The 27676-nt window shown below is 44.4% G+C and overlaps 1 protein-coding gene across 2 annotated transcripts in view; it reads left to right on the top strand.

The window, feature by feature from the left end:
* The window catches only part of MARK3 (MAP/microtubule affinity-regulating kinase 3), a 101518-nt gene extending 74123 nt beyond the window's left edge, over positions 1-27395 (top strand). The window contains exons 14-19 of one of the 2 annotated variants that reach the window (XM_015417811.1): positions 2110-2315; positions 7466-7569; positions 13369-13626; positions 18367-18393; positions 23927-23971; positions 26960-27395. In XM_015417811.1, the coding sequence (XP_015273297.1) occupies positions 2110-2315; positions 7466-7569; positions 13369-13626; positions 18367-18393; positions 23927-23971; positions 26960-27305 (986 nt within the window). In that variant the 3' untranslated portion in view covers positions 27306-27395. The remainder of the gene's footprint in view (positions 1-2109; positions 2316-7465; positions 7570-13368; positions 13627-18366; positions 18394-23926; positions 23972-26959) is intronic. The other variant, XM_015417810.1, reaches the window with a different exon arrangement.
* Positions 27396-27676: the final 281 nt, after the last annotated feature.

The following is a 27676-nucleotide window of genomic DNA, read 5'->3' as shown; positions in this document are numbered from 1 at the left end:
GGCTGTCGGTCGACTCGCGCCTCTCCTCCGCCCGGCTCTCGCCCCCTTCCCCTCTCGGGCTCGACCCAGGCGGCTGCGGTTCGACTCGCGCCTCTCCTCTGCTCAGCTCTCGCCCCCTCCCCCTCTCCTCACCGACCCAGGCGGCTGCGGGTGTGAGCCTGCGGCTCGTCGTCCCCAGGCACTGGCGCGTCTCGGCTCTCCTCCGAATCTTCCGCAGGCCACGGGAAGCTGCGTGCACGGCGGGACTCAAACGACGTGGCCAATGGGACGTGGCCAAGCTGTTGACGGGCAGGCGAGCCGTCCAAACACTGTAGGGGCGCATTGCGTGCAGTTTGCGTCTTACTGCTTTATAATATAGGGAGGATAGTTATCTGCCCTGACCTGGATGGCCCCGGCTGGCCTGATCTTGTCAGATCTCAGAAGCCAAGCAGGGTTGGCCTTGGGTTAGTATTTGGATGGAAGTCCAGGGTCACTATGCAGAGGCAGGCAATGGCAAACCACCTCTGAAGTCTCTTGCCTTGAACTCTCTAAGGGGTGGCCATAAGTTGTCTGTGACTTGACAGTACTTTCCACCACTGCCGTCACTGATGTTATCACCTAGCTTGTTCATAAACCAAGTATGCTTCCTAGGTTCTATAAAGCTTGTTTCCATTTTTTCGTCTTTCCTTTTGCTTGCCTGCCTTATACTTCATGTTATTTTTGGAGTCCTTTTAGAAATTAGTAGTCGCACATGAATACGTCTTATCCTGCCCCATGGCTGTTGGAGAACCTGTGGCCTCCCTTGGCTACCAGATAAACGAAAGATGTGTCTCATTATAACTTAACAACAGAGTAATTAACTTGAGCTTGGAGCCAGTGAAACACTAGTTAGTGCAAGAAGGTTGTAGAGGTGGGTTTTGCCTTCTTCTAGTAGCCCCTCAAAGCCAGTGCTGGACAAAATGACACATCCCTGTGGTTTATAGAGGGGAAGTCCCTCCCTCCCTCCCTCTTGCACTAGCAGATAGAGCTTTTCTGTAGTACAAAAGAAATGAGGGGAGATTTTGCCAGATTCCCTGTTCTTACTGTAGCCTTAGGTACCATGTTGCCCACAGGGGTCCTCTGACTCTCACCGTTGGCTTTTTTGAGATCATTGGGGCTCCTGGGGGAAGCGTGGGAGCCTTCCAAGACTCCTTGCACTAGTGATTGTAGGAACCCAACCCATACAAGTTGCAGGCTTCTGTGGAAGTAACTTCCAGCCTTTTTTGTATGGGCCAAATCAAAATTCAGCCAGATTGTATTAATTGCTGATATATGCTCATTTATTGAAATTTATGGAGCTGCGGTGGCTCAAGTGGTGGTGTTTAGTCATGCCGGCCACATGACCACGGAAACGTCTTCGGACAGCGCTGGCTCTTCGGCTTTGAAACGGAGATGAGCACCGCAACCCTAGAGTCGGATTCGACTGGCTTTCGAGCAAGGGAACCTTTACCTTTACTTTATGGAAAGTGGGCCAATTTCATTGGTAAAGGAAACCCTAAACCCCATTCTTTATACCCACGGAAGCACCTCAACTAATTTCTTTACCATGGAAGTTTTCCTATCCTGGTACCATTTTACTCAGTTCCACATCAGAGCTACTCACAAATTGACACGATCCTGATGATTCCTTCTATATGGTTGCAAGCAAAAATTGAATTTCTTCGTGGCTCCCCACTGACCACCCGTCATGGATCCTACGAAGACAAAAGTAATGAGGGGAATTGTACATGATTGAGCAAAAAAAGCTGGCTGGATCCCCTGTAAGAAGAGCTCTGTAAGCTCTTGGAGGATTGGCTACATTAGGGGTATGTCGCCTAATATGCAAAGGAGTTCCTGCTGCAAGAAGAGCCCTGGGTGTAACAAAGGGGGTGTTGGGGTTATATAAAAACATGATAAGGAATCCTTTTTCCCCCCTTTCTGTATTTCCTTTATATTACCTCTTTGTTATTTTTTTAATAAAATATATATAATGGGGGGGGGGGAGAGAAAAATGGGTGACTCCTGAGTATTCATTAGTTCATCCTAGATTTCTTGACTCTTAGCCTTTTGCGTAGGGCTTTGTAACGTACCGTATGTTCTGTCTTTTTCTAGCCGGTCCATCTATTCCTCCAGTAGTGGCGTATCCCAAAAGAAGTCAGACCAGCACTGCAGACGGCGACCTCAAGGAAGAAAGGAAGTCCTCCAGCAGTGCTGCTGGAGGAAGAGGAATTGCACCCGCCAGCCCCATGCTCGGGAACGCCAGCAATCCCAATAAGGCTGACATTCCTGAGCGGAAGAAGAGCTCTGTTGCCCCTAATGTAAGTTGCAGCTTTGGTTTAAATTGTAAAGGAGCTTAAGCGTGAGAATGTCTTTGTCCGATCTACCATCACGGGTGCACAAGTGTCTTATTCTCCTTCAGCTAACCTTACTCATCAGAAGCAGGCTTTACTGAAATGCCATCGGTCAGTTGATTGATTGATTGATTGATTGATTGATTGAAAGCAAATGTGGGGGGTAGTTCCCATTTTCATATTCTGCATTATAAGCATTTATTATGGTGTGCGGACTCTAATCCGCATTATAGTGGTTAAGTGTGCGGACTCTAATCTGGGAGAACCGGGTTTGATTCCCCACTCCTCCACTTGCACCTGCTGATGTGACCTGGGGTCAGTCACAAGCTCTGGCACAGCTGTCCTTGAAAAAGAGCAGTCTCTGTCAGAATTCTCTCAGCCCCACCCACCTCACAAGGGTGTCTGTTGTGGGGAGGGGAAGGGAGAGGAGTTTGTAAGCCGCTCTGAGACTCCAAGTGAAGGGCAGGGTATAAATCCAATCTCTTCTTCTTCTTCTTCTTCTTATCTCATAACTTGGCAGTGCAGCCCAGTACAGAGTTAACTCCAGTCTCGACCGGTAGATTTCTCGTCACAGAGTAGCACCACCAGTTCAGTAGCCTCTGCAACAAGTTCAGCGTAAACATGCAAATAAAACTTTAAGAGGTCTACTTAGGAGAAGCTGTGATTTAAAGAAGATTTGTCAGCTTTACGGGTGATTGCTTCCTGCTGCCTCTCATTCGCTTGTGGTGCGTGCATGTTTTAGAAAGATGATGCTAACAGCACAGTAAGCTCTCAGTATAGTTTTCAAAAGATACAGTCTTTGATTCTGTACTGAATTAAGTGTGGCATCTGCTAACGTAGCCAACTTGAATTCCAGTGCATTAGTTGCATTAGTATATTTCATTATCTTCGAGTTAATTGTTTAGTCTCTAGTTTTTGTCTTTGGAAGGGAAAATATTTCTGATAGATTTTCGTTGTACCAAAATGCTCATGTTGTAGCTGTATTTTTATTGCTACCTCTATTTAAGCTTAGCATATGCTGATCTCATCTAGTGTATGCCTAAATCTTTTTGAAACTGCTTTCCATTCATTGTGAATTCTTTTTTTTTTCTTTTCAAAAAAATCCTATAAGCACTGGACTTGTACCTGAGTACATTTTAAAATGCTATCAAAGCAAAAGTTAAGACTTACACTTATGTTAACACTGTAGGAGAGATAGATTTATGTAACCACAGTATTCTGCTCTCTTGTAAAAATAACTCTCTGCAAGACTCCGGGCTCGATTGATTTTCTTTCTTGGTCTCTCTGTTGGAATTCTTAGAACCTGTCATTATTACCGCTTCCAGTGAAGCATGAGACATTTCAGTAGGAGTAAACTTGACTATAATTTCTTCCCTTAATCCACATTTTTTTCCCCTCACATCCACTTGTCTGTCTTCATAGTCAAATGCATCATAACCCGTTTCCTTTCAGGAACTCTGTGAGTAGGCGGATGCCAGACTTCTTGAGTTCTCAAATGGCGTTGATATTTCTCTAACTTGTCTGTTAAGCTTCTTGGCTTCCTTTTTTACTTGCATGTTTGCCGTTAAGTAAGGATCCCTTAGGTAGTGCTGATGGCACTGGATTGTGTTTTGCCCAAAGGACACTTTTTTCCTTCTTTGTTCGACATCGGAACATCTTTCAGCTTTCCATTTTATTTCGAAGCATACCCAAGTAGCTGAGGATGCTTACTGATCTATATATATCTATATCTATCTATCTATCTATCTATCTATCTATCTATCTATCTATTGCCATCAAGTCAGGTGGACTTCTGGCGACCCCTAGTGGGGCTTGAAGGCAAGGAATGTTCAAAGGTGGCTTGCCGTCGACTGTCTCAGCATCACGGCCCTGGTATTCCTTGGAGGCCTCCCATCCAAATACTTGCCAGGGTTGGCCCTGCTCAGCTTCTGAGATCTGAGAAGATCAGGATTGCCTGCACTATCCAAGTCAGGGTCTTACTGATCTTAAGGCATGGTGTCTTTATGTAGTCCTTCTCTACCCACCCCACTTATGCTGGGGGGTTTTTTGACCTGAAGGTATATACAAAGCCTGACTAGGCTTTGACGTGATGCTTGATTTGACACAATCATGCCAAGGATTTGTCTGTGTGGTGACTGTGGCAGCTTTCCAAATAAGACTTTGAGGGGACAGCGTATCACCTCCTGCCCCACTTAGCTGAATAGCTCTCTCCCTTTCCCCCTATGCTTTCCCCTCTCCAGGGCTGAAAGTGTGAACTTGTTTTCGGGACCAATTCAAGGTGCTGTTGTTGGCCTTTAAAGTACTGTATCATCTGGGGCCAGTGTAACTGAAGGACTGCCTACCCCCATATGAACCTACCTGACCACTGTGGCCATCTTCTCAGGCCCTGTCTTATGAAGTAAGATGGGTTGGCAGCCTGTGAGAAGGCCTTCTCAGTTGTGGTGCTAAAATTGTGGAACTCTGCCCCCAGGGGTAGATGTATGTATTTTAGTCTGTTTGGTTTTTTTAAACTCTTTTTACAGTATGTTTTTTTATCGCGTTTAGCTGTCAGCTGCCCCGATTGGGCTGAAAGGTGGGATGTATTGTGGTTAAATAAATGGCTTGTGATGGGATCGGTAAAGTGGAATTAAAGAAACATGGTATAGAATTCACGAGCCATCATTTTGTGCTAAGTAGGCTTTGTGTGAACTCTGATCAGTTATTCAGGACTCTGTTTCCCCCCTGAAGCCAGTGGAGTTCTATTACCAGAGAAGGAGAGAACAAGAGGTTCTGGGATTATTCTCAGCACTGTGTGAACTTCAAGAGTGCGGCACAGATTAAGTTGCAGAATAAAGGAGCTGTCGTTTCCAAAACGTGTCTAGCCTCTGTGTTTTCAGTTTGTGTCCAAGCAGTAGAACCTCAGGTGGGCCATCTGGACTAGGATTAATACCACGTCCCCGTTTTCCTTGATCTGTTTCTGTTCTCCTTACACCTTCTGCCTTGGCAGTGCTTGCCTAGGAATTACTGTTTTACTGTAGCAGTCAGGAGTTCAAAAAGTGCAATTTAGGAAGATGTTAGAAAGCCGCATTAATTTAGATAGCTTTTTTTAAAAAAGGCCAACTAAAGAGTAGATCAAAAAGTCTTAACCTTTTGCTGTGAAGTCTTATGTCATAAACTGGCGTAAGATAAGCTGCTGTGTGGAAGGTATTCCAGGCCCAGGCCCCACAGAAAAGACTCTGTCTCTTGTCACCCAATCTTATATCCATCTCGTGACAAAGATGTCTTAGTCGGCATGCTTCCTCAGCCATCCGAAAACTCTGCAAGACAGAATATGCTATGCCGTAGTCAACAACTTCCCCATCAGAATGTTTTATTTTCCGACTTAAAATAGTAGTGTCAGTTTCTGTCCATCTGCCCTGTGCCAGTTTCTTCTCACCCTTTTATTCTTCATATGCTACTAAAGTTACACAGTTGCTTTACACAGAGAGTGATTAAAATTTGGAATTCGCTGCCAGAGGATGTAGTGATGGCCACAGGAATAAACAACCTTAAAAGGGGATTAGATAGATTCATGGAGGATAAATTTATCAACCGCTACTGGCTGTGGTGACTGAGGGAAACCCCCACATTCGGGGCCACTAAGCCTCTGAATCCCACAGCCAGGAGGCAACATCAGGGGACGGCTTTGGCCTCTATGCCCTGCTGTTGGCTGTCCAGAGGAACTGGTTGGCCACTGTTTGAGACAGGATGCTGGACGATGGACCATCGATCTGATCCAGCAGGGCTCTTCTTGTGTCCCCGACCTTGTTAAATATCTGCTGTGATCCCCTGGGCTGTTGTAGTAGTTAATCTTCAAAGAACTCCAGCAGGTTAGTTGAGCTTGATGTGTCCCTCTGCCTGTCATCTTACCTTAACAGCCTTTGATCGCCCTGTGGATGTTTACAGTGCAACCTTTTCATATTTCAGTGGGAACAGTCCGTACAAGGTTTCCCTCACCAGTGAATTGCTCAACTTGGTGCCCTCTCCTTGTATGGTTCCCTGAAGCTGAGGGAGGACAGCAGACTGTAAAATGGAACTGCTTGGTTCGTTCTAGTCCTCGTAGGGATTTTGTCCTACTTTGGATGCTACACAGTTCAGGAGGGAGGGGGAATGGGGCTTCCTAGCTTTCCCTGTTCCCTGTAAAGCCCCACTTGAGTTGCATTCTTGTCTTGACTACGTGCTTTGTCTATTTTCAGTGCATCTAATGCATTCTGTTATCCACTAGTAGTTCTGTCATTCTTGGAAAATCGATCAACGGCTTGGGCCTATCTCTCAACTCTTTTCTGTAAAGCACAGAGGCAAAGTAATTCTGTAGCTTTCTTTGTGCTCCTTCCCTGAAAAAAATGTCATTTTTGAGTGGGCTTGTGGTTCTCTTTTCCTCTGTGACTTCATATTTGAAATGGTTTGCCCCAGCTCTTCTGCAGTGTTCTCTTTTTCTTACCTGTAGCCTTGATTTTTTTTTTTTTTGGTTAAAACCCACTGTACATAGTAATACTTGCTTTCAGTTTTTCCTTGGTCTTTGATAGCCTCTGAGTCATGTCATGTTCAGGAACAACATCATTATTCAAGGAAAGCCATAAAATAGTTAAGAATAGAAACTGACAACAAATAAAGTCTCCCAGTTTGTGTGTTGATTAAGAGCTTTGTTTGGACAGTAGTGCGAATTCTGTGAATTTAGGCAGGTCATGAGAGGGAGGGCAGGAAGGGATGAGGCAGTGCTCAGCTCTCTTTGCCCTTTCTTATATGCCCAGGGTGATGCCGATCATCACTTTGGGGTCAGGAAGGAATTTTCCTCAAAGCTGGATTGGCCCAGGGATCCTGGAGATTTTTTTGCCTTCCTTTGAGCATACAGCAGGGGTCACTGAGGGAGTGGGGGTAGTTTTGGATTTCCTGCATTGTGCAGGGGGTTGGACTAGATGGGCCTTGAGGTCCATTCCAGCTCTATGTTTCTAAAAATAATAGAAAGAATTTTCTGAAATTTTTAAGGGGTGGGGTAGTCTGAATTCAGTAAATACGGTGAAACAGAGTCTTTGTTTTCCTGTAAGATCTTGGGCATCCCTGCTTGTAGAAAATTAATAAATATGTACTCCTTTTCACAGAATAACACTGCACCTGGAGCCATGACCCGGCGAAATACGTATGTTTGTAGTGAACGAACCACTGCAGACAGGCATTCGGTCATTCAAAACGGGAAGGAGAGCAGGTAGGAGTCTCCTGTAGAAAAGGAGCAGTTTTGTCCTTCTCAGTGCCATTATAACATTGAATGGGTGTTAAAAAAAAACCCTTCTCAGTGTAGTGAGCATGAATACAAGATGTGGTATATTATAAATCAGCTCCAATATTTTGATATTTTTTCCTTACCTTTGTTTATTTACTTCGATCTGGCACCCCTAAACATAGGATACAGAAGACAAAATCCCTCTGATGTTGGGGAGACTTTAACATTTGCTTAACATTCTCCTGTTAAAATAAGTGGAATTTAACAGTACTTTAGTTTGATTGTACCTATAGCCAGTGTTTCCTCTAAGCTGAGGTAGTGCGAGCCAGCTCACAGTTTTTTAGCCTCTGGCTAACACATTTTTGTCTTTGCTCAGGGAGGATGGCTCCAGAGCAAACTAATTTATGCGGCAGCCAAATCGCTCGCTCACAACTTTAATGCCAGTAGCTCACAAAGTAGAAGTTTTGCTCACAAGACTCCACAGCTTAGAGGGAGCATTGCCTATAGCTTACTGTGTAATTTTCATAACTGATAATAAAATATGCTGCTATCATGCAAGATGGGACATTTCTGTAACATTTATGGTACTTTTTTATAGTGTTCAGGTCCACCTTGAGCCTTTAAGTCAAGGTGTAATAAAAATGCAACTGGGGTGGGGGGTTGCATTCAGACTTGAAGAAAATACACTTGGAAGTCGTGTGTTTGTGTCTGTCTTTCTGTGTCTCAGTCCAGACTGTGCTGCTTGTTACATTCCTGAAGAATGCACAGGTTTTCCATAGAAGGTTGCCTTTTTAAATTTCAGCAAGACAGGTATTTCATGTACAGTGTGTGTCACTGCGGGAGCACTCCATAAAACAGACAAACAAGTTACCTTATAGAAACACTAAACCTGTTCTTCCCAGACAGATAATCCATGTAAAACTGATAATGCTCAGCCTAGGAAGCCAGTTAACTTCCTGGGTGGTGCCCGGTTACAGTCACCCTCTCAGCCTGCCTGTCTAGGTGTCCACCGTTCCTTTCCAGACATTTTTGTTGGGGCAGGGGAGTTTGTTTTGGAGCCACAGAGATCTTGTGCCTACCTGCAGCAAAATGACATAGCGGAGGCATTAAAGAAGAGAGAGGAATTGCTTGTCTCTTTGTCTGAGGGGCAGGTCACAAAAGCCTTTCCTTATCAGGCCTCACACAAAGGAGGTGCTGGTGGAAATGAAGCAGGGTGGCCAGTTTGTTTTGACATCACAGGGAGAAAAACTGACCTTTAGCTCCCTGGAAAGGCCTTAACTTTCATGTACTCCTTTCTTGGCTTTCATGGGTGCATATGGACAAAAGTGCTCTGAGTAATCCGCAGTAAGCTGCTTATACTATACTAAAGGTTATACTGCCCTTGAGTTCTGCAGGGTAATAGGGGGGGGAAAGGAAAACATACACCTCTAGCACATGCTCTGTGTTCCGTGAGTCAGAAAGACTTCTGGATTTCAGAATTTGATTTCAGTAGTCGTGAGCCTTGCAGTTATTATGACTCTTGTTTTGGAAAGATGCTGGAACTCTAGCCCCAGAAAGTGTCTGACCTGTAGTTCCTTAAAGCGAGGAGGACAGGGTGGACAAAATTTGTCTAGTTCTTTTGTTTGAATTGCCTGGGTCATATTTCACAAAAGGTGTAGTCCTAATACCAGAAGAGATAGTGAAAACAGATTTTTGGGGGGAGGAGTGAAGTATTTTTTTAATCTTCAAGACTCTGCATGAAAGACCCTTTTTCTAAATTGGGTATTTATGGCAGATGGTTAATGCAGGGGACGAAATGTGTTTTTCCCCTCTGTCTCTAATTAAGAATAGTAACCCTTCTTGGTATTTTGTGAAAAACCACCTCAGTTTGTATTACAGAAAGAGCTTGTTGCATATGAACATATGTTCAGCTGTGGGCACCAACAGAAATGTTTGATTGGTGTGGTCCTCAGCTAACTGATATCATTGACTGCTATGTACATGAAGGGGTAGTCTTGTTCTGTCCTGCAAATTACTTATTGACCATAATAAGCAAGATCTGGTATAGTGCATTAGTTAAGAATGTGAGCTATGACCTGCAAGTCCCCGACTCAGATCTTTGCCCAACCATGAATTCAGTGGGTAACCTTAGTCAAGCTGTTGCCTCTTCAGACCCTTCCCCTAACCCACAATATGGGCCTAAATTTGTCTCACGACCATCAGGATGATGGGGTGTATTGTCCTGTGTATTACAGCAGAGCCTAAACTATTAGATTTGTTTCCATGTCCAGTCCCTTAAAGGTGTTTGAGCTTTAGTAATGTTAATAGAGGCAGATATCACTTAGCAGGGCAGCCATACTAAACAGTGCCGCCATATTGCACGAAGAGCTCCTGAGCCATGCCCAGGGCCCTCATAACTGGTAATGTACAGTAGCAGGAGAAGGGGGTGGTGGAAGACGGGACCAAAGTGAACAGGCTGTGGGAAGGAGGATAGCCAGCATGGGTGAAGTCCAAGCCACAAAAGGACCACAGTGACTAACCCAAGGTTGCACCCTCCAAAAATTATTCTAGTCCAATTACAGTCCACTCATCTCTTCTTCTTTTGTTTCTTTATCTTACATCATGCAGTGCTGCTGCTGCTGCTTCCAACAACTGCCATGCGACTACAGATTTCCCAGGTAAACAGTCTTTTCCCCTCAATGCTTCGTCAGGTCACTTTGGAGCCCATGCTCTACGTCTCAAACTCAGAATTAATATTGTATTCTCTTGGCATCTGCTGGCTCTCAAGATTAATTCTGAGCAGGAGACATAGAGCACGGGCTCCAAAGCGACCTGACGAAGCATTGAGGGAAACAGATTGTTTACCTGGGAAATCTGTAGTCGCATGGCAGTTGTTGGAAGCAGCAGCACTGCATGACATAAAATAAAGAAACAAAAAAAGAAGAAGAAATTTGTGGACTGTAACTGGACTAGAATCACTTTTGCACAGTGAACATTGGTAGGGTGCAAGCATGGGTGAAGCGGCTAAAGTGCTGGGCTATGATCCAGGCGACCCGGGTTTGAATCCCCACACTGCCATGGGAGCTCACTTGGGTGACCATGGGTCAGTGTTTCTCTCTCGCTCCCCCCTCCCTCTCTCCCTTCCTCTGATCTACCTCACAGGATGGTTACAGTGAGCATAAAGTGAAGAAGGAGCAAGCAGTATAAGCCAAGCAGTATAAGCCACTTTGGGTGCCTGCTGGGAGAAAAACAGAGTATAACTATCTGAAATGCCCCGACCTTGGATAGCCCAAGCTAGTCCGATCTCATCAGATCTCAGAAGCTAAGCAGGGTTGGCCCTGGTTAGTATTTGGATGGGAGACCACCAAGGAAGTCCAGGGTTGCAACGCAGAGGCAGGCAATGGCAAATCCACCCCTGAAGTCTCTTGCTTTGAAAACCCTATAGAGTCGCCATAAGTCAGTTGTGACTTGCCGGCAAAGAAAAAGTATCTAAAATAGATAAAATTCCAGTAGAAGTGAGTGAATGCCTGGTCTTGAGGCCTGGATGCAGAGTTTGGTGTATGGGGCTTCCATGGTCTGAACCTGTAGCCGATCAAGCTGATGTAGTACCAACACGAAATTGTATACTAAGAACCGTAGGCAGTATCAGCATCCTAGCGATACATGGACTGAGTTACCAAAATTCAAAGAAATACAGTTTCTCCTGGGAAGGATTTGCAAACTGCATTAGCAGTCCTGTCGGTACTTGTCTCCAGCCTTTGTGCAGTCAAAAGAAGATGCTGCCTTCTAGTGAATGGCAAAAGTGCAACAAGCCACCAAGGGATTGGTTTTGGATTTCTTTGAGCTGGCCTAGCAGAGAGAGATTTTTTTTTCCTGTGTGTACAGGTAGTGAATTCATGTTCCCTTTTGGTCTCCTCTGTATGGCCACTTTTGTAGCCACTGGAAAAAAAAATGTCAATGTAATATTAAGCGTAACATGAAACGGGGACAATCCGATAACAGTGAAGCCTCCCACTTGCGCACACGCACGCACACACTCAAGGTCCCGGCAGGTTCCATCTCCAGCCTCTCCAGTTAAAAGTGCTCTAGAGCATTGTTTCCCAACCTGTGGATCAGGACCCCAGAAGTGAGTTGCGAAGCCTCTGGAAATGGGTTGCAGGCCAGCCCTCCCTAATGGCTGCCCCTGTCCTTTCCTGCCAGCTGTGCAGGGAGAACGGGTTAAAAATCAAATAAATAAATTGTTCCCTTTTGTATTTTAGAAACCAAGATCTGACCCTGGAAACAGTATTTTCCGTGTCATACATTTGTTGGTATTTTTTTTTGTTTCACTGCATATACATGTTGATCAAGCAAAACGTGCCCTGATAGTTACTAGAGTGAGTTTCCTAGAATCTTAGGCAGGATTCAGGGGTATAATGTAGAAGGAGAGGGTGGTCAAAAGCTGGGATGTAACTTCCATATGAAAGGCTGTGTATGTCCGGATGCCTCTTGCTTGGGGCTCATAGTGGTGGTAGCTACGCCCTGTGCAATGTTTGTTGTTTTCTCAAAAAATACCTGGTTAGCCACGGTAGAAAATGGAATGCTAAACTAGATGGCTGCCAAGGCCATAGTGTGCCTAGGATGCCAAACAATCTTGAGCCGGCCCTGGGTGGGTCGCCATACCAAGTAAATTGGACTTGTGGGTCACCACACCAAAAAGGTTAGGAACTGCTGCTCTGAAGTAGCTGGTTTGTGGACGCTCCTTGCCTTGAGGTCCTGCAGAACCATGACCAATCAGAATAGGGGGTTAGTGGGACCCAACAGCTAGACTTATAATAAGGCAGCTCCGTGTGTTTGTGCCCAATAAGGGAAAGACTATCCTTCTCCCTATTACCTCCCCTCTCATCTTGAAGGTCCATCTGCATTTATGACCATTTAACTAACACACGACACATTTGTGGGAGGAAAGTTTTTTGCTTTTTTTTAACTACACAGTCGCTTGCATGTTTGTTTGTTGGTCCATCATGCTGTTCTTTCTGCCTTTGCCCGAACCCAACCTCCCCCCCCCCTCGCAGCCTGGCCGAAATGTTCGCTTACGCAGCTAGCCCCGCCACAGTATGTACCACATCCTCCATCAGTGTTCGGCTGCGACATCAGAAGTCGATGTCCATGTCGGCTTCTGTGCATGCGAAGATGATGTTGCCTGCGGTAAACAATGGCACAGATAACTTCAGGTCTATGTAAGAAATTCTGAAAACGTTGTGACACTAACGCGCCCGCTGCTCTTTGACTCTGTGCCGTGGAACCTTTAGCAGTAGATTGTGCTAGAGGGTGTGTCTCCCGCCCAGCCGTTCTCGTCGCTCCCATTTGTCTTGTGGTCACGGTTGTGTGTGCTGTGATCCCTTCTTGAGAGAACATCTTGAATGTTCTGAAATCTCCCTTCTAACTGGACCTGATATTGTAATCATATAGCTGTGGAAGTGGTGATGTTCAGTGACTTTCTCTTTCCGTAGACATTCTCGAGGTGTATCTGTTAGATGGAGAGGGAAGGAAAGGAAGATTCCTACATTCAAAAGAAGCCACATTTGGTCCTCCCCCTTATGGTTTCCCTACAATGTCCTTCCCTATGCAGAGTTTTGATCTGCCTGTTTGTTTCTGATGTGTATTAAAATATAAGTACTTCACATTCTGCGGTCACTCTCTCAATATAAATCTGTAAGAAATGTGTTGTTCCGTATTGCAGAGCTTAGAACCTGCACTGTTAAGCTTACAAAGATTTGCGTTTTTGCAGAAGCGGGTGAATTTTTTCCCCTCCCTTTATTCTAGCGCTGTTCCTGATCAAAGAACCCCAGTCGCTTCGACTCACAGCATTAGCAGTGCAACGACGCCAGATCGGATCCGTTTCCCAAGGGGAACCGCGAGTCGTAGCACTTTCCACGGTCAGCTCAGAGAACGGCGTACTGCCACCTACAACGGGCCGCCTGCATCTCCCAGCCTGTCCCACGAAGCCACGCCACTTTCACAGACACGAAGTAGGGGCTCCAGTAACCTATTCAGTAAATTAACTTCCAAGCTGACGAGAAGGTATGTGTATTTTTAAAAATAAGTAGCAATTGCATACGTGTTTTGCTCAGCAGGGGAGTTCTTAATTGCCAACTAGATCATCTAGTCATGTTGAAAATTCAGATGTTAGAAACTGTTCGAGGTGTTGTAGAACTAAACATATATAACAATTCATGTTCCTTTTTTCCTCTGAATGTTCCCCTCAAGGGAATCAGGCATTAGGCTCAGATACTGCAAAGAAGATAGTTTGCTCCGTTAATCTACCATACTGTTGCGTTAATGGGGTTGGTTTGTAAAGGCCAAGTAAAATTGGCCTGTCTTAGAAATACCAGAACTACTGAGGGGAATGTGGTCCTTGACAGTGGCTTGCGTAACGTTGAACAGTAGAACCAGCCTGTACTATTTTTATTTAGAATTCTTTAAAAATTATTTAATAGCTAACCACAAACTCTTAACAACCAAATCCATTTCACAAATTTTATTTATTTATTTATTAAATTTATACCCTGCCCACCCCAAGAAATGGGCTCAGGGGGGCTGACAACATAAAATCAATAAACAACAAAAACAGTAAAACGATAAATAGCAATAGCAGATAAAACTGAAACTCATGCTTTATAAAGTAATTGCCCTAAGAAATTCCAGTGCCCAGGTATTATCCAGGACATTATGGCACTAGAAAAAGGTCATAGACAGCACCATGGACAGGACATTATTTATATGTAAATAATTCATAGAATCATAGAGTTGAAAGGGATCTCTGGGGTCATCTAGTCCAACCCCCTGTACAATGCAGGAAATTCACAAATATCTCCCCACACACACACACGCAGTGACCCGTGCTCCACACCCAGAAGATGACAAAAAACCCTCCAGGATTGCTTCCTGACCCCAAAGTGGCAATCAGCATTTCCCTGGGCATGTAAGAAAGGGCCACAAGAACTAAGCACTGAGGCAACCCTTCCTGCCCTCCCTCTCATGATCTGCCTGAGTTCACAGAATCCGCATTGCTGTCAGATGGCATATCATAAGTTATAGTGTTCCAAAGATTCCATCTTGGAATTTGGAGTTCCAGTAGACCACCATTCATAGAATTCGCTCATCCCCAAATTAGACGTTCTGTGAGCACGTATATAGTATGCTAACTTGACCATTAAACTCATCTTCCAAATCTTATTAAACTTTTTTGTTGGTGTTCTTTCATTTTTCCTGTTTTATCTTAATGCCAACTGTTGCTACAGTCAACAGATTATAACGATTTCCAAATTTACGTCAGGTATGTCATTTTTTTAGATGGCATAATAATTTTATAGCAGCCTAAATAGTCCAGGCTACCCTGAGCTTGCCAGAGCTTTGACGCTAAGCAGGATTGGCCGTGGTCTGTACTTCGGTGGGAGACCACCAAGGATGATGAATTTGCTATGCAGGGGCAGGCAATGGCAGGCCACCTCAGCTCATTTCTTGCTGTGAAAACCCCGCGTGGAATTTCATGAGGTTGCCACAAGTCAGCTGTGACTTGACTGCACTTAATTATTATTACTAAAATTACTACAGGCTTCTTTGACAGTCTGTAGTTTGTAATTCCAGGTTCTTGGTCCAAAATATCAGTCCTAAAAGCTTGGGTTGTAGGACACATCCTAAAGATATGCTTAAAATCGGCTGTATTAGCATGGCATCTCCAGCAGTTATCAGTATCTATTATATATATCAAGCGTCAAATACCACTGACACCAAATCTTAACCATTCTTACATCTGGTGAGATTAATCTAACAGGAATCCTTATCAGCAGAGGTAGGCCTTTTTCTTGCACCTACTTTCCCATATAAGATCCACTAGAGGGAAATGATGTTGACAATATCTAAAAAATGTTAGAAATCTAAGAATCATCTCATAAGTAGCTTTCTCGTGCTCCTGGTTCAGCTTCATGGTGTATGCCAAGAGAATAGGAAGTGTTCCACCAAAAAAGTAGGTGCTTTTCCACCAGGGCTTCCCAGTAAGGATCACGAGACAAACTGTACGGAGTCCATTCATAGAGAGACGGGTGCAGAGAGACAGCATGGATGCCAGTGTGCAGTACTGAGAGTGATGCTTTCGAAAAGAGGAATTGAGAAATGGCCTATCGAGTTTCGAACGGACCAGACTCATGCCTTGCCTCTGAGCTTTCCCTGTAGTTAGAGCTCTGCTCTCTGCAATGTCTCAGCGATACGCTTTCACACACACCCCATCTTCTTCTTAGGAGGGGTGTTTTTTTTGGTGACACGGAACTGCCTGTCCAAAGAGGCCCACGTTAAAGGGATTCATATGCCTGGCTTGGTTTTAATTGAAATGGGGGCGGTCAGTGGTAGAGCTTGTGCATTGAATGCACATCGTTCCTGGTTTCTTCCCTGCAGCTGAATCAAGGTTTCAGGATAGCAACCCTGGTAAATGAGACTGGGCCTGTGGAGAGCAGCTAGCAGTCAGTGCAGGACATGATTGTCTTGACGTCTTTCAGTGTTCGTCATCACACCGTGCGCACTGAAAAATTCACCTCTGAAAATCTCACAACTTTTTGCTATCTAGATCAGCCATTCTTGCAGGCATACTTCACTGAGCCCTTCTGGTGATGTGAATCCTTTTTTTTCCCCCAGTTCTGCCATTTGTGTATTTAACATAACAGCAGAAAGCTCATCTTTGTTCACACTCTGCTTCTCTTGCAAGTTCAGCATCTTGTGTCTCTGCCATGTGGTGACTGGGAGGGGGAGCTTGTGCTGAAGCATCCCATAGTTCCAAGCAGCAGGCAGGGAGGCCTGTAGGGTTTAGCTTCAGTCAGAGGTTTCCCTGAACACCAGGGACTTGATTTGAGGAGAGGGTTCTATCATTCCAAGAGGTCACAGTCAGTGTTCCCTCTAAGCTGAGTTAGTGTGAGCTAGTTCACAGTTTTTTAGCCTCTGGCTCACACACTTTTGTCTTAGCTCAGGAAGAGGGGCTCCAGAGCAAACTGATTTATGCAGTAGCCAAATCGCTGGCTCACAACTTTAATGCCAGTAGCTCACAAAGTAGAATTTTTGCTCACAAGACTTCACAGCTTAGAGGGAGCATTGGTCACAGTTATATTTATGGGCACCTGTTCCGGTGACAACTTCAGAAACGTGCGGGCCCCACACTTTTTTTGGTGCCTTGCCTCTGTGGACTTGACATTGTGATATTTTGATGCTGTAACTGTTGGCCGTGGCTCAGTGGTAGAGCCTCTGCTTGGCATGCAGAACGTCCCAAGTTCAATCTCTGGCATCTCCAGTTGAAAGGATAAAGGTAGGAGGTGGTGTGAAAGACCTCTGCCTGAGACCCTGGCGAGCCACTGTCAGTCTTAGTACACAATACTGAACATTGATGGACCAAAGGTCTGATTCAGAATAAGGCAGCTTCATGTGTCGTGTTTTGAGTAACCTGCATCCTACTATCCCTTTGAGTAGTTTGTTGGAATGGGCTGGAATGTTCAAAGTTTCACTCCTAAAATGGTGCTATATCATCTGGAAGAAGCAATTGTTTTGGGGACTCAGAGTACTCTTAATTGGCACCATGATTTTCACTGTCTACTAACAAGGGCTTGGCAGTTGCATATAAAATACACATTATCCCTGCAAGGCGGCTGTGTAAACAGTAAGCCAAAGTGCTAGGGTTTTGTTTTTTATTTCACTCCAGAATTCAACAGCCATGTTCTCAGAATAAACCATGCAGTTTTCTCAGACTTCAGGTGTGTGGTTGACTTGAATTGATTATTAAAATGTGGAATTCACTGCTAGAGGATGTTAGAGGATGTAGTGATGGCCACCGGAATAAGCAGCTTTAAAAGGGGTTTAGATAGATTCATGGAGAGTAGGTCTATCAGTGGCTACTATCCATGGTGGCTGACCGGAACCTCCACATTCAGAGGCACTAAGCCTCTGAAGCCCAGAGTCAAGAGGCAACATCAGGGGAAGGCCTCGGCCTCTGTGCCCTGTTGCTGGCCCTCCAGAGGAACAGTCCAGCCACTGTGTGAGACAGGATGCTGGACTAGATGGACCATTGGTCTGATCCAGCAGGGCGCTTTTTAAATACTGCTTCTCAGTTTCCTGGAAGAGGAGGAAGTGTAAGGAGCAGGTTTTTTAGGTAAGGGGTTTGCAGGGCTACAGAGGAGCGCGGGGAGCTCTGTGTTCCTTATGAGCGCCAACTCCTGTTCCTGGCAGAAGTGCTCAGTTTATTTCTAACCTTGGATTGGATTCAGTGGCTTACTTTCCACTAAATAAGGAGTATTCTACAAGAGGAAGGGCTGCTTCCACTGGAGGATGGGAACAACGGACTCCAACCTTTCTTTCTTAAATGTTAAAACTATAGATCTGCAAGACATCCTCATTCATCCAAATCATGTACACTTCATACACACACACACGCACACACACACAAAATGTGGCCTAGGCTTTGCTTCACTGTCAAGCTTAGAAAGCAGGAGTATGAGGGGGTCCCATACTGGCAACTTTCCTCTGATACACAGGTGGGGGGAACAGGCTTTATTGCCCCTCAAATTAGGAGCATGGGGAAGGGGTGAGAATATTGACTTTGTTGAAGCATGAAGACCATTCATTCCAGTAACCATTCTTTATTTCTCAGAATGAATTCTGAAACTACTTTTTTCCTTCTGTTCGTCAGTCTCTCATAATTGCGTGTCTCATTTTTTTGAATGGATTTTCAGTTTATTTCATACCGATGCATTTCGTTAATTATTATTTTGGCTTAATTTCTTTTAGAAACATGTCATTCAGGTTTATCAAAAGGTAGGATTTTACTTATATATATTTTAAGAACCAGCTCTTGCAATTAACCTTGAATTTGGCTTTTCTAGCCTTTTTTTTTTGGTTTTTCTTTCAAGAAAAAAAAAACGAAAAACCCAAAAACTAAACTTTTCTGCCGAGAACTAAATACTCTTCATGTATCCAAGATATGAAAATAAATTAATTAACTACTGATAATCCCTAAGGATCTCTGGCACCTGAATAATGAGATGCAAAGCATGCTTTGAGCGCTCTACTTACTTTGATAGTGCCCCAAATAATTTTGTTCTTTATACTAATACACTTAGCATGCTTATGGTTGAAGAATGATGTAGTAATATTGATGAAAGTATAACTCACGGGTAAGTACAACTGTATGTAATTTGATTAATCTTAATTTTAGTTTCAGAGCTTTGTTTTCCGTTGGTCATAATATATTTGGAACCTTGCACCGTATTTTAGGGGATTTTTAAATTAATATTCATGTAGTGATATCCCAGAAATACGATTTGTCTTCAAATCTGTTAGTATCTTTTTATAGCAGAATTTGTGAAGAATCTTTTCATTCAGTAGATATAAACTGTCTCTGCTCTTTGAGATCCAGAGGACTAGTCTGTTGCTGCAAAATAGTAAAAAGCTCAGTAGCATCTTTAAGACTAATACACTTTATTGTCACGTAAGCTTTCGAGAAACACAGCTCTCTTCATCAGATGCATCTGATGAAGAGAGCTGTGTTTCTCAAAAGTGTATGCTACAATAAAGTTTGTTAGTTTTAAGGGTGCTACTGGACTTTTTACTATTTTGCTTTTTGAGAGTGGTGCAGATATTATTACCTGACAGCTATAGGATAGAGAGACCTCCGCTACTTGATAGATCTAAAATCAGTAGAAGCAGTTAGTTATTTGGTCTCTTTGAAAACGACCTGCTGAAACTCGAGGTCAGTCACGTGTTCAAACGGTTCAATCTCTCTTGAAGTGCAAGAAATTAGAAGATCGTGAGTCGTCCAGAATGGACGGCATTGCACACCTAGCGTAGCGCATGGCTTTTGGTGTGTAAATTCGTAGCTTCTTGCATTACAGGAAAGACTAGTTCCCCCTCTCCACCCAACTTTTATGTATTTTGTGGTTTCTAAAAGATTTGATGCATGCTGCTTTATGCATAAGCAATGCTGGGCAATTGACAATTTCTTCACAGCGGTTTTACAGAATGGGACTGAGGTGGGATACGTCTTTGCTTGGTCCCAAAATAGTCTAACTTGGAGCTAGTGCAAAATACCTGCTTACGCTAGAGTTCTCACACAAGCAGATAGCATGGACAAGACCACAGTAGCCACTGGAGCTAAGTCAGACTTCCTATATCCCCAGTTGTGTTTCTGCATGCATGTGATACAGCACGACCCATCGGGAAGTGAAGCTAGCAGTTTCTTCATTCTCAAAATGGCTCCTGGAAGGGCATTGTAGGTCAGTGTGTGTGTGTGTGTGTGTGTGTGTGTGTGTGTGTGTGTGATGCCAGAGAACTTGCACAAGATTGTGCACAATCCCTTCTGCAAGCAGAACTATGCTAAATATATTCTCCCCCCTCCCCCATTTGCACATTGCTGGGTCCAACTAGTGAATTCGCTTCCTCCATTCCAGTAACTCCCAATGCCCTGCCTCCCCCCCCCCCCCACACTCACTCTCGGATGGTTTTTGTTCTTAGACAGGAATTAGATCACTTTTCCTTCTGTTTAAATGCTGTAAAAAAATATTCTAGTGTATTTTATAATGCTTGTGGGAATTATCCAAAGGGAGTTTGGTTTAACAAACCAGCCTAAGTGCTATATAAGAATAGTGAAAGCTTGTATTCCCATGCATGCTTATGAATGGAGGTATTGACTTTTAAATGAATTGGGGAATAGTAGGTTATAAAAGAGTATGATCTTTGGTATGTGTCATCCCTTAGAATTGGTGCAGATTGAAATGATTACATCTTGCAGTGTGGTTACAGTAGGAAGCCAGAGAAAATTCCATATTTGGGAATGGAGAACCCTGGTTGTGGTGTCTTGTAGAACTGTTAATCTGTTGATTGACTGTGTTTTGGATTTAGCAGTCGGCCTTGTTCAATTACTGGCCTGCTTCTCCAGTTTACAGACAGCAACAGTCTAGTAAGATGTGTGATTACCACTCAGACAGATTCAGGTGGGCAGCAATGCTCCCTCTAAGCTGTGGAGTCTTGTGAGCAAAAATCCTAGTTTGTGAGCTACTGGCATTAAAGTTGTGAGTGAGCAACTTGGCTACTGCATAAATTAGTTTGCTCCGGAGCCCTCCTTCCTGAGCTAAGAAAAAATTTGTGAGCTGGAGGCTAAAAAACTGTGAGCCAGCTCACACTAACTCAGCTTAAAGGGAACACTGGTGGGCAGCTGTATTGGTCTGAAGCAGCAGAGCAAAGTTTGGCACCTTTTAGACCAACAAAGCTTTATTCTGGGTACAAGCTTTCGTGCGCATGCACGCTTCCTCAGATATACGAAGAAATACAGAAATATGTAGTGGGTTCTAACACGTAAAGTCCTGTTTTATCCTGAGTCCCCAGATAAAATACCTCTAAAATATCAGTCCTTGATGACTGGATCTCTTATGTGTTAAGCTGACACATCTCATCCATAGTGACCTGCTTGGATTTTCTGCTCCACGTGCTATTTGGTGTCTTGTGATGGATACTCAGAATCTACCGGAATATTAAATATGATATTTAGTCCCAGCACTTCTTTGGTCAGCTGTGTACATTTAACTTCATATTGGTCAATTATTCAAATCACCTGGCCTGCTAATACTTTTCATACTATTTTAGAACTCTTGTACCTTGAAGGACTGTTGGTCTGAGCTAAAATGCTCTCAAGCTAACCAGTGGTTGGTTTCAATATTTCTAAGTCACTATCCTGCAATAATGTAAAATGCTTTATACCAGATCATCTCCTCAGAGCTTTGAGATTTGCTAATATATTTCTGAAATGTCATAAGAACATAAGAGAAGCCAATGTAGGATCAGGTCAATGACCCATCTAGTCAAACACTCTGTCACACAGTGGCCAAAAATACCAGGTGCCATCAGGAGGTCCAGCAGTGGGGCCAGGACAATAGAAGCCCTCCCACTGTTGCCCCCCCAAGCACCAAGAATACAGAGCATCACTTTCCCCAGCCTGAGAGTTCCTATCTATACCTCATGGCTAATAGCCACTGATGGACCTCTGCTCCATATGTTTATTTAATCCCCTCTTGAAGCCGTCCATGCTTGTAGCTGCCACCACCTCCTGTGTGTTAATCACATTCCATGTGTTAATCAGTCTGTGTCCTTCAGGGACCTCTCTGTAAATATGTATATGCCATCAGCTTTGCAATTTTAAGATGAGACTTTTATTTAGTGAAATCGATCAATTCCTGTCTCATCACCTTTGCTGTTAAGAGGTTTTAAAACCTCCAGCAGACTTGGGGTAAGGCTACATCTAGTCTCAACCATTTTCCAACCATGTTAGCTTGATAGCATGTGAGCTCAGACCAACAGTGCTTCGAGGTATCAGAGTTGCTCTCTAAATGAGTTTCTAAGATTGTATGAAAAGTACTATATGAAAGATAACACAAAATGCTCGCGCTCTCTGTCAACATGCAGGGAGGAAGAAGGAGGGGGGCTGTGATGCAGCAGTAGAGTAACTGCTTTGCATGCGGAAGGTCCCATGTTCGGTTCTTGGTATGTCCAGTTGGAAAAGAATCTGGAAATAGGCGAAGTGGCAAACGTGCATCTCAGACCATGAAGAGCCACTGCCGGTCAGAGTAGACCACACTGACCTTGATAGACTAATAGCTGCCTGACTCTGTATAAAGTAGCTTCGTGGGTGTTCAGTTTATGCTGTTATACTCAGTTGAGCAATTGTGTATAGAGGGCTGCTGTTTCAGTGTTGAAAGCTGGTGAGATCACCCTGCGGAGTGGCAGTGTCAGATTCTCTTGCTCCACAGCACTCAGGTTTATGTTCATTGACGATTATAGCCAAAGGCTGGAAAAGGAGGAAACTCGCCCCCCCCCTTCTCTGCTGAATAGATGGGAAGCACATAGACAGAGAAGTGGTATATATAAGGCTGTGGAAGAACTAAACCAGTGGGTTGTTAACCTTTAATCCACCATCACCCAACAAGCACACGGTATTCTCACTTTAATACTCCCCTGCCGCAAGTTGAAAAGTAGGACATACAAACAGCCCATCGGATAAGATCGCTTGATTGGTATTGGCATGTTTATGGAGTATGCATGCCGTACACTCCAGGCTTACATTCAGTGAGGTCCTTGTTCACGATGGCCATCACTCAACTCCTTAATATAAGGTGGGATTCCTGTTTGCTGTGTGCTGGTGAGGTGGTGGTGGGGGGGTCTGGGCTTAGTGTGTGGTGTAAAATAACTCCCTTGCATTGCTGTCTGAAGTCATTGCAAGTGGGGAGAAGGGGGCTGCCTGAAACCTCAGAGGACTCCCATTTCTCTAGATCTCCCCCCATTAAGAATCACTAAACCAGACCATTGCAAGTGCACTGCCATTTGTTTGTTTTGTAGACGCTTTGCGTGTGTGTACCTGTGCAGAAAATTGTGTGTTAATATCAACTCTGCATTGTGAGCTCAGACAAAATTCTGCGTCAGTACAAGTTATCCAGAAGCACATTGAAATGGAGTGTTAGGATTAAAACTGGAGACACCTTTTCTCTCCTGAAGTGTGTTCAGTTTTGCGAGATTGTGCTGAATTGGCAGCTCGGGAGAAGGGTGTGTATTCGCTGCTAATTTATCTTCAGGAGGAAAGTAATTTCAAGCAGGCACTCGTGAAGAAGGGGGAAGGGTACCTTGATAATCACTGAGGTGCGCTTCCATTGTTCACTGCACGAGCAAGTGAAGAGAGGGGCGTTCTCAGTTTGTCCTCAAGTTTTTGAATGCCATTTCTCCCTCAGTGGTTTAAAAATGGCCCTCTCTGCACCCTTAGTTTCTTCCAAAAAACGTATATATGAAGGGAGGGTGCCGAGTGGATGGAGGTGTACCATGATAACCAGAATATAAGTGGTTAGCAATTATCAACTGATCGTGGAGTTAGTCCATTTATATATCGAAGGAAAAACAAAAGACTGGGAAAAGCTGAAAATAACTGTGGGATAATGGAACTTTTAACATTGCGTGTCATAAGCTGAACTGAATTTCTAGCACCTATATTCTCTTTTTCCACCCGCCTAACAGCCCTGGTCTTTCTGGTGAATGGGGATTGTTGCTAGCATCCTCACACCAACTACTGTCGTGTGTATAAGAACCAGGTCGCCTGAAGGCCTAGCATTTGTGGCTTCCAAATATATTTCATTTGGGCAAAGGCATGTTTTGGTGTTCGAAGCTGACCGATCGATTTGTATGCTTAAACCCAGGGCTCTTATTACAATTGCGAGATGTCGTTTGCAAGTGTTCTGCCGCTTTTATTCCTGCTAGTGTAAGATTTGTCTTCTTTTTCCTGCTTCCTTTGTGCTTCGGCATTCTTTTCGTTGAGGCTCCCGACTGAATATGAGAGGAACGGGAGATATGAGGGCTCAAGGTGAGGGCAACTGTTGTTGTTGTTGTTTTAAAAATGTTCCCTTAGGTGAGTTTCGACTCTCTTCTCCAATCCTTTCGATGTGGCTTAGGTAGTGGAACACTGGTGGTGGTAACCTCTGAGTTTTAACAAACGCGCAAAAAACCCAAGAAGGCCTTCTACCTGCAGAGCTGTGATTAAATCACTTACAGCGCATAAGATTTCTCACATACACAGGTTTCCCTGGGGAGAGTCTTATAACTCGTAGTGCTGCAATGGCTATTAAACTGTGGCGGAGAAAGCCAAAAGGTTGGCAGAGCAGTAGGTTTCCTCATCTGAGCCAGAGCCTTGTTGCTGAAAAGAACTTACCAAAAGAGATCTCGATGTACACAGTTGGATTCTCCCCAGTTAGGATTCTAGGGAGAAAACGTTTGTGTGCAATTGGCTGCCGGTGTTGTAGGAACGGAACCCAGTTTCGTGCAGCTGTAAGTTAATCACAGAAATGTCTGTCAGACGGCCTTGGTTTAAAATGGGGAGCTCTTCTTTTTACAGAAGTTCTAGGATTTCATCGATGCATTTCCTTAAACCCTGATGAGTTAAGCTGAATTAAGTGCCACTCCTCTTCTCTTACACAATAATTGTCTCTAAGGTGGCTTTAAATTGTGCGGTGGCCAGTTTAATGTGCAAAGTTCAGCTCCCAGGTATCTGTTGTCCTAAAGAACACTTACACAGAGAAGAAGCCTGTCACGAAGGCCACGATTTCACAGGAAGACCAGTATGAAATTCTAGATGTTTCTGTACTCCCCCCCCTCCCATTTTCTCTCTGCTGTTCCCAAAGGGGTGGGGACATAGTGGGAAGGCGGCAATATGGGAATCTCTGTTTCTCATATCTGAACCCCAGCCAGTTTGGTATGGTGGTTAGGAGCACGGACTCTAGTCTGGAAGAACTGGGTTTGATTCCCCACTCCTCCACATGCAGCTGCTGGTGTGACCTTGGGTCAGTCACAAGTTCTCTCAGAACTGTTCTCTCAAGAGCCGTTCTCAAAAGAGCTCTCTCAGCCCCACCTACCTAACAGGGTGTCTGTTGTGGGGAAGGAAAGGGAAAGGAGATTGTAAGCCGCTCTGAGACTCCTTTGGGTAGTGAAGGGCAGGGTATAAATCCAGTCTTCATCTTCTGCTCCATATGAGTACATTTTGATTAGAGAGACTGCAGTCCAGAGAATTGGAAGCTGCACACAGCTATGGAAATGGCTGCATGCGCCTCATTCTCTGGACTGCAGCTGTTGTGTTTGTATGCTTTAGCTCTTAACAACTGTAGTGAAAAAGTTGGGGGGTTTTGATCACTAATCCCTTCCAATTTCAATCTAAACTTTGATAAATCATGTCTAAACCAACGGTCTTAACTCTCACGTCCCCTTTGGAGCTAAACTTTACACAGCAACTATTCTACAGAGCATATTAGTGCCTGATAGAAAAAGTCTTTTTTTAAAAACTGCTTTCAATTTGTGGGGAATTAGGAAGGTGTGTCCAAATCATAGGCTTTCTCCTTGTGGTTTCGGAGTATTAAAGAAAGATGTCCAAAGGGGCCTTTATGCTAGGACGTCCCAGGGTGTGGTTAGATCAGGGGCACCTGGCATAGTGCCAGTGAGCTCCATGGTGCCCGCTGACCCCTTTTCTGGTGCTCACCAATTTTTTTAGAAGGTGTGTGTGGCTTTTCCCCAGCAAGGCTTCTGATTGGCCATTGAAGATTTGATTGGCTGTGCAGATGCTTAAAAAAAACTTTCTTTGGCATCAGCTGCCACCACAGCAAAAGGATCTTCTCTGTGTGATGGAAGGTAAGCTGTGATGGCCATTTTGTCACTGTCTGTGGCTCCTTCAGCAGTCCTTTTGTGGCTGCGCCCACCACTCTTCTTGTGTCAGAATTCCACAGGTGCCCAGAGGCTCAAAAGGGTTTGGGACCAGTGTTCCCTCTAAGCTGAGTTGGTGTGAGCTAGCTCACAGTTTTTTAGCCCCCCGCTCATACCTTTTTGTCTTAGCTCAGGAAGGATGGCTCCAGATCAAACTAATTTGTGCAGCAGTCACTCGCTCACAACTTTAATGCCAGTAGCTCACAAAGTAGAATTTTGGCTCACAAGACCCCACAGCTTGCAGGGAGCATTGTTTGGGACTCTCCCCCCCTCCTCGGTTAGATTACACAATATAGCAGCCTTGCTGAAGAAGACTGCCTGTATATCTGGTCAGCACTTGACTGGGAGACCTCTCAGGATTCCTACAAAAGCCCCCTTGAGCTCCCTGTTTGAAGGAAGGCAGGGTATCTGTGCAGTAAATACATACAGAACACAGAAGAACAGCAAAACCTTGTTCATAGATATAGTAGGACCTGTGATATTCTGCACTAAAAATTCTCAGCCACTGCAGTGGGTTTCTGCATTTGGCGGATAAGGCAGGGTGCCCAAAGGGACCTTTCTCTTAGCACAAGCCCCAGGATGTGGTTAGAATGTACCTGATAAGGCAGCCTTGCTGAAGACAGGCAGCCCAGGGTCCGCTTAGAACACACCCGCAAAAATTTAGGAGTCTTTGCAAGGGCAAACATAGACCTGTGGTCCCCTGTGTATGAAGTGGAAGGTGGAGAAGCACCTTGGAAGGATAGTTGTGAGCAGAGAAAGTGGTAGGTGGGGGGGATTTGTGGTCTTCCCTCCCCCAGTGTTGCTGTTTCTCCCCCCTCCCCCCCCCCCCCCCCCCCCGGGCTTCTTTCCATGGGCCATCAGACTGTTTGGGTCAGTTATATGTATTTGCATGCAACTTCTGTTCAGCATTTGCTTTTCCCCAGTAATGCCTAGCAAAAACAGCTCTTGACTCATCCTGGGGTTCGGTAGCAGTCACTTAAGATAACATGCTTCGTAATAATGCATGCTGCAAAGGAGTGGGGCGGCTTTGACTAACATTAACAACCGCTGAGGAAGTCAGAGTCGCCCGGCGAATACTAAACCCCAAACGGTTTCCTTTTTCCAGTCGCAACGTGGCTGGCGACCAGAAGGACGACAACAAGGAGGCGAAGCCTCGCTCCCTGCGCTTCACCTGGAGTATGAAAACCACCAGCTCCATGGACCCCAACGACATGATGAGAGAAATCCGCAAAGTCCTGGACGCCAATAACTGTGACTATGAACAGAGGGAGCGCTTCTTGCTCTTCTGCGTCCACGGAGACGGCCACGCAGAGAACCTCGTGCAGTGGGAGATGGAGGTGTGTAAGCTGCCAAGACTGTCCCTGAACGGAGTTCGATTTAAACGGATATCGGGAACATCCATAGCTTTTAAAAACATTGCTTCCAAAATTGCCAATGAGTTAAAGCTGTAATGAGAGAAGAGCAAAATCAAAGTTTGTAAATTTCGAAAGAAAGGGGAAAAAAAGTAGCAATTTCAAGTGGTTTTTTTTTTTTTTTTTTTTTTGAGAACACCAATGGAAATGTATAGAATAATACTTAGGGCAATAACTTCTGCATCTTCTGAATCGTGATATTAAAAACAAACAAGCAAGCTGCTGAGCTGGGAGGGGAGAGATGGACTTTTTTTATATATATATAAGCGCACTACAGCATTAAAGTTGCCTCCTATGTAAAATGTTACTCCCTTTCTGCTTTATTTTCCATTGCTCTTGAGTTCTTTGGTAAAAACATTCTGAAAACACCACAATATATACGTTTGAATATGCCTCCCGTTTGTGTGGGT

The sequence above is a fragment of the Gekko japonicus genome, unplaced genomic scaffold (assembly GCF_001447785.1).
Source record: "Gekko japonicus isolate JY-2015 unplaced genomic scaffold, Gekko_japonicus_V1.1 scaffold270, whole genome shotgun sequence".
Classification (NCBI taxonomy): Eukaryota; Metazoa; Chordata; class Lepidosauria; order Squamata; family Gekkonidae; genus Gekko; species Gekko japonicus.
Note: the sequence above shows the minus strand (reverse complement) of the source record. Positions and strands in the feature narration are given on the sequence as shown.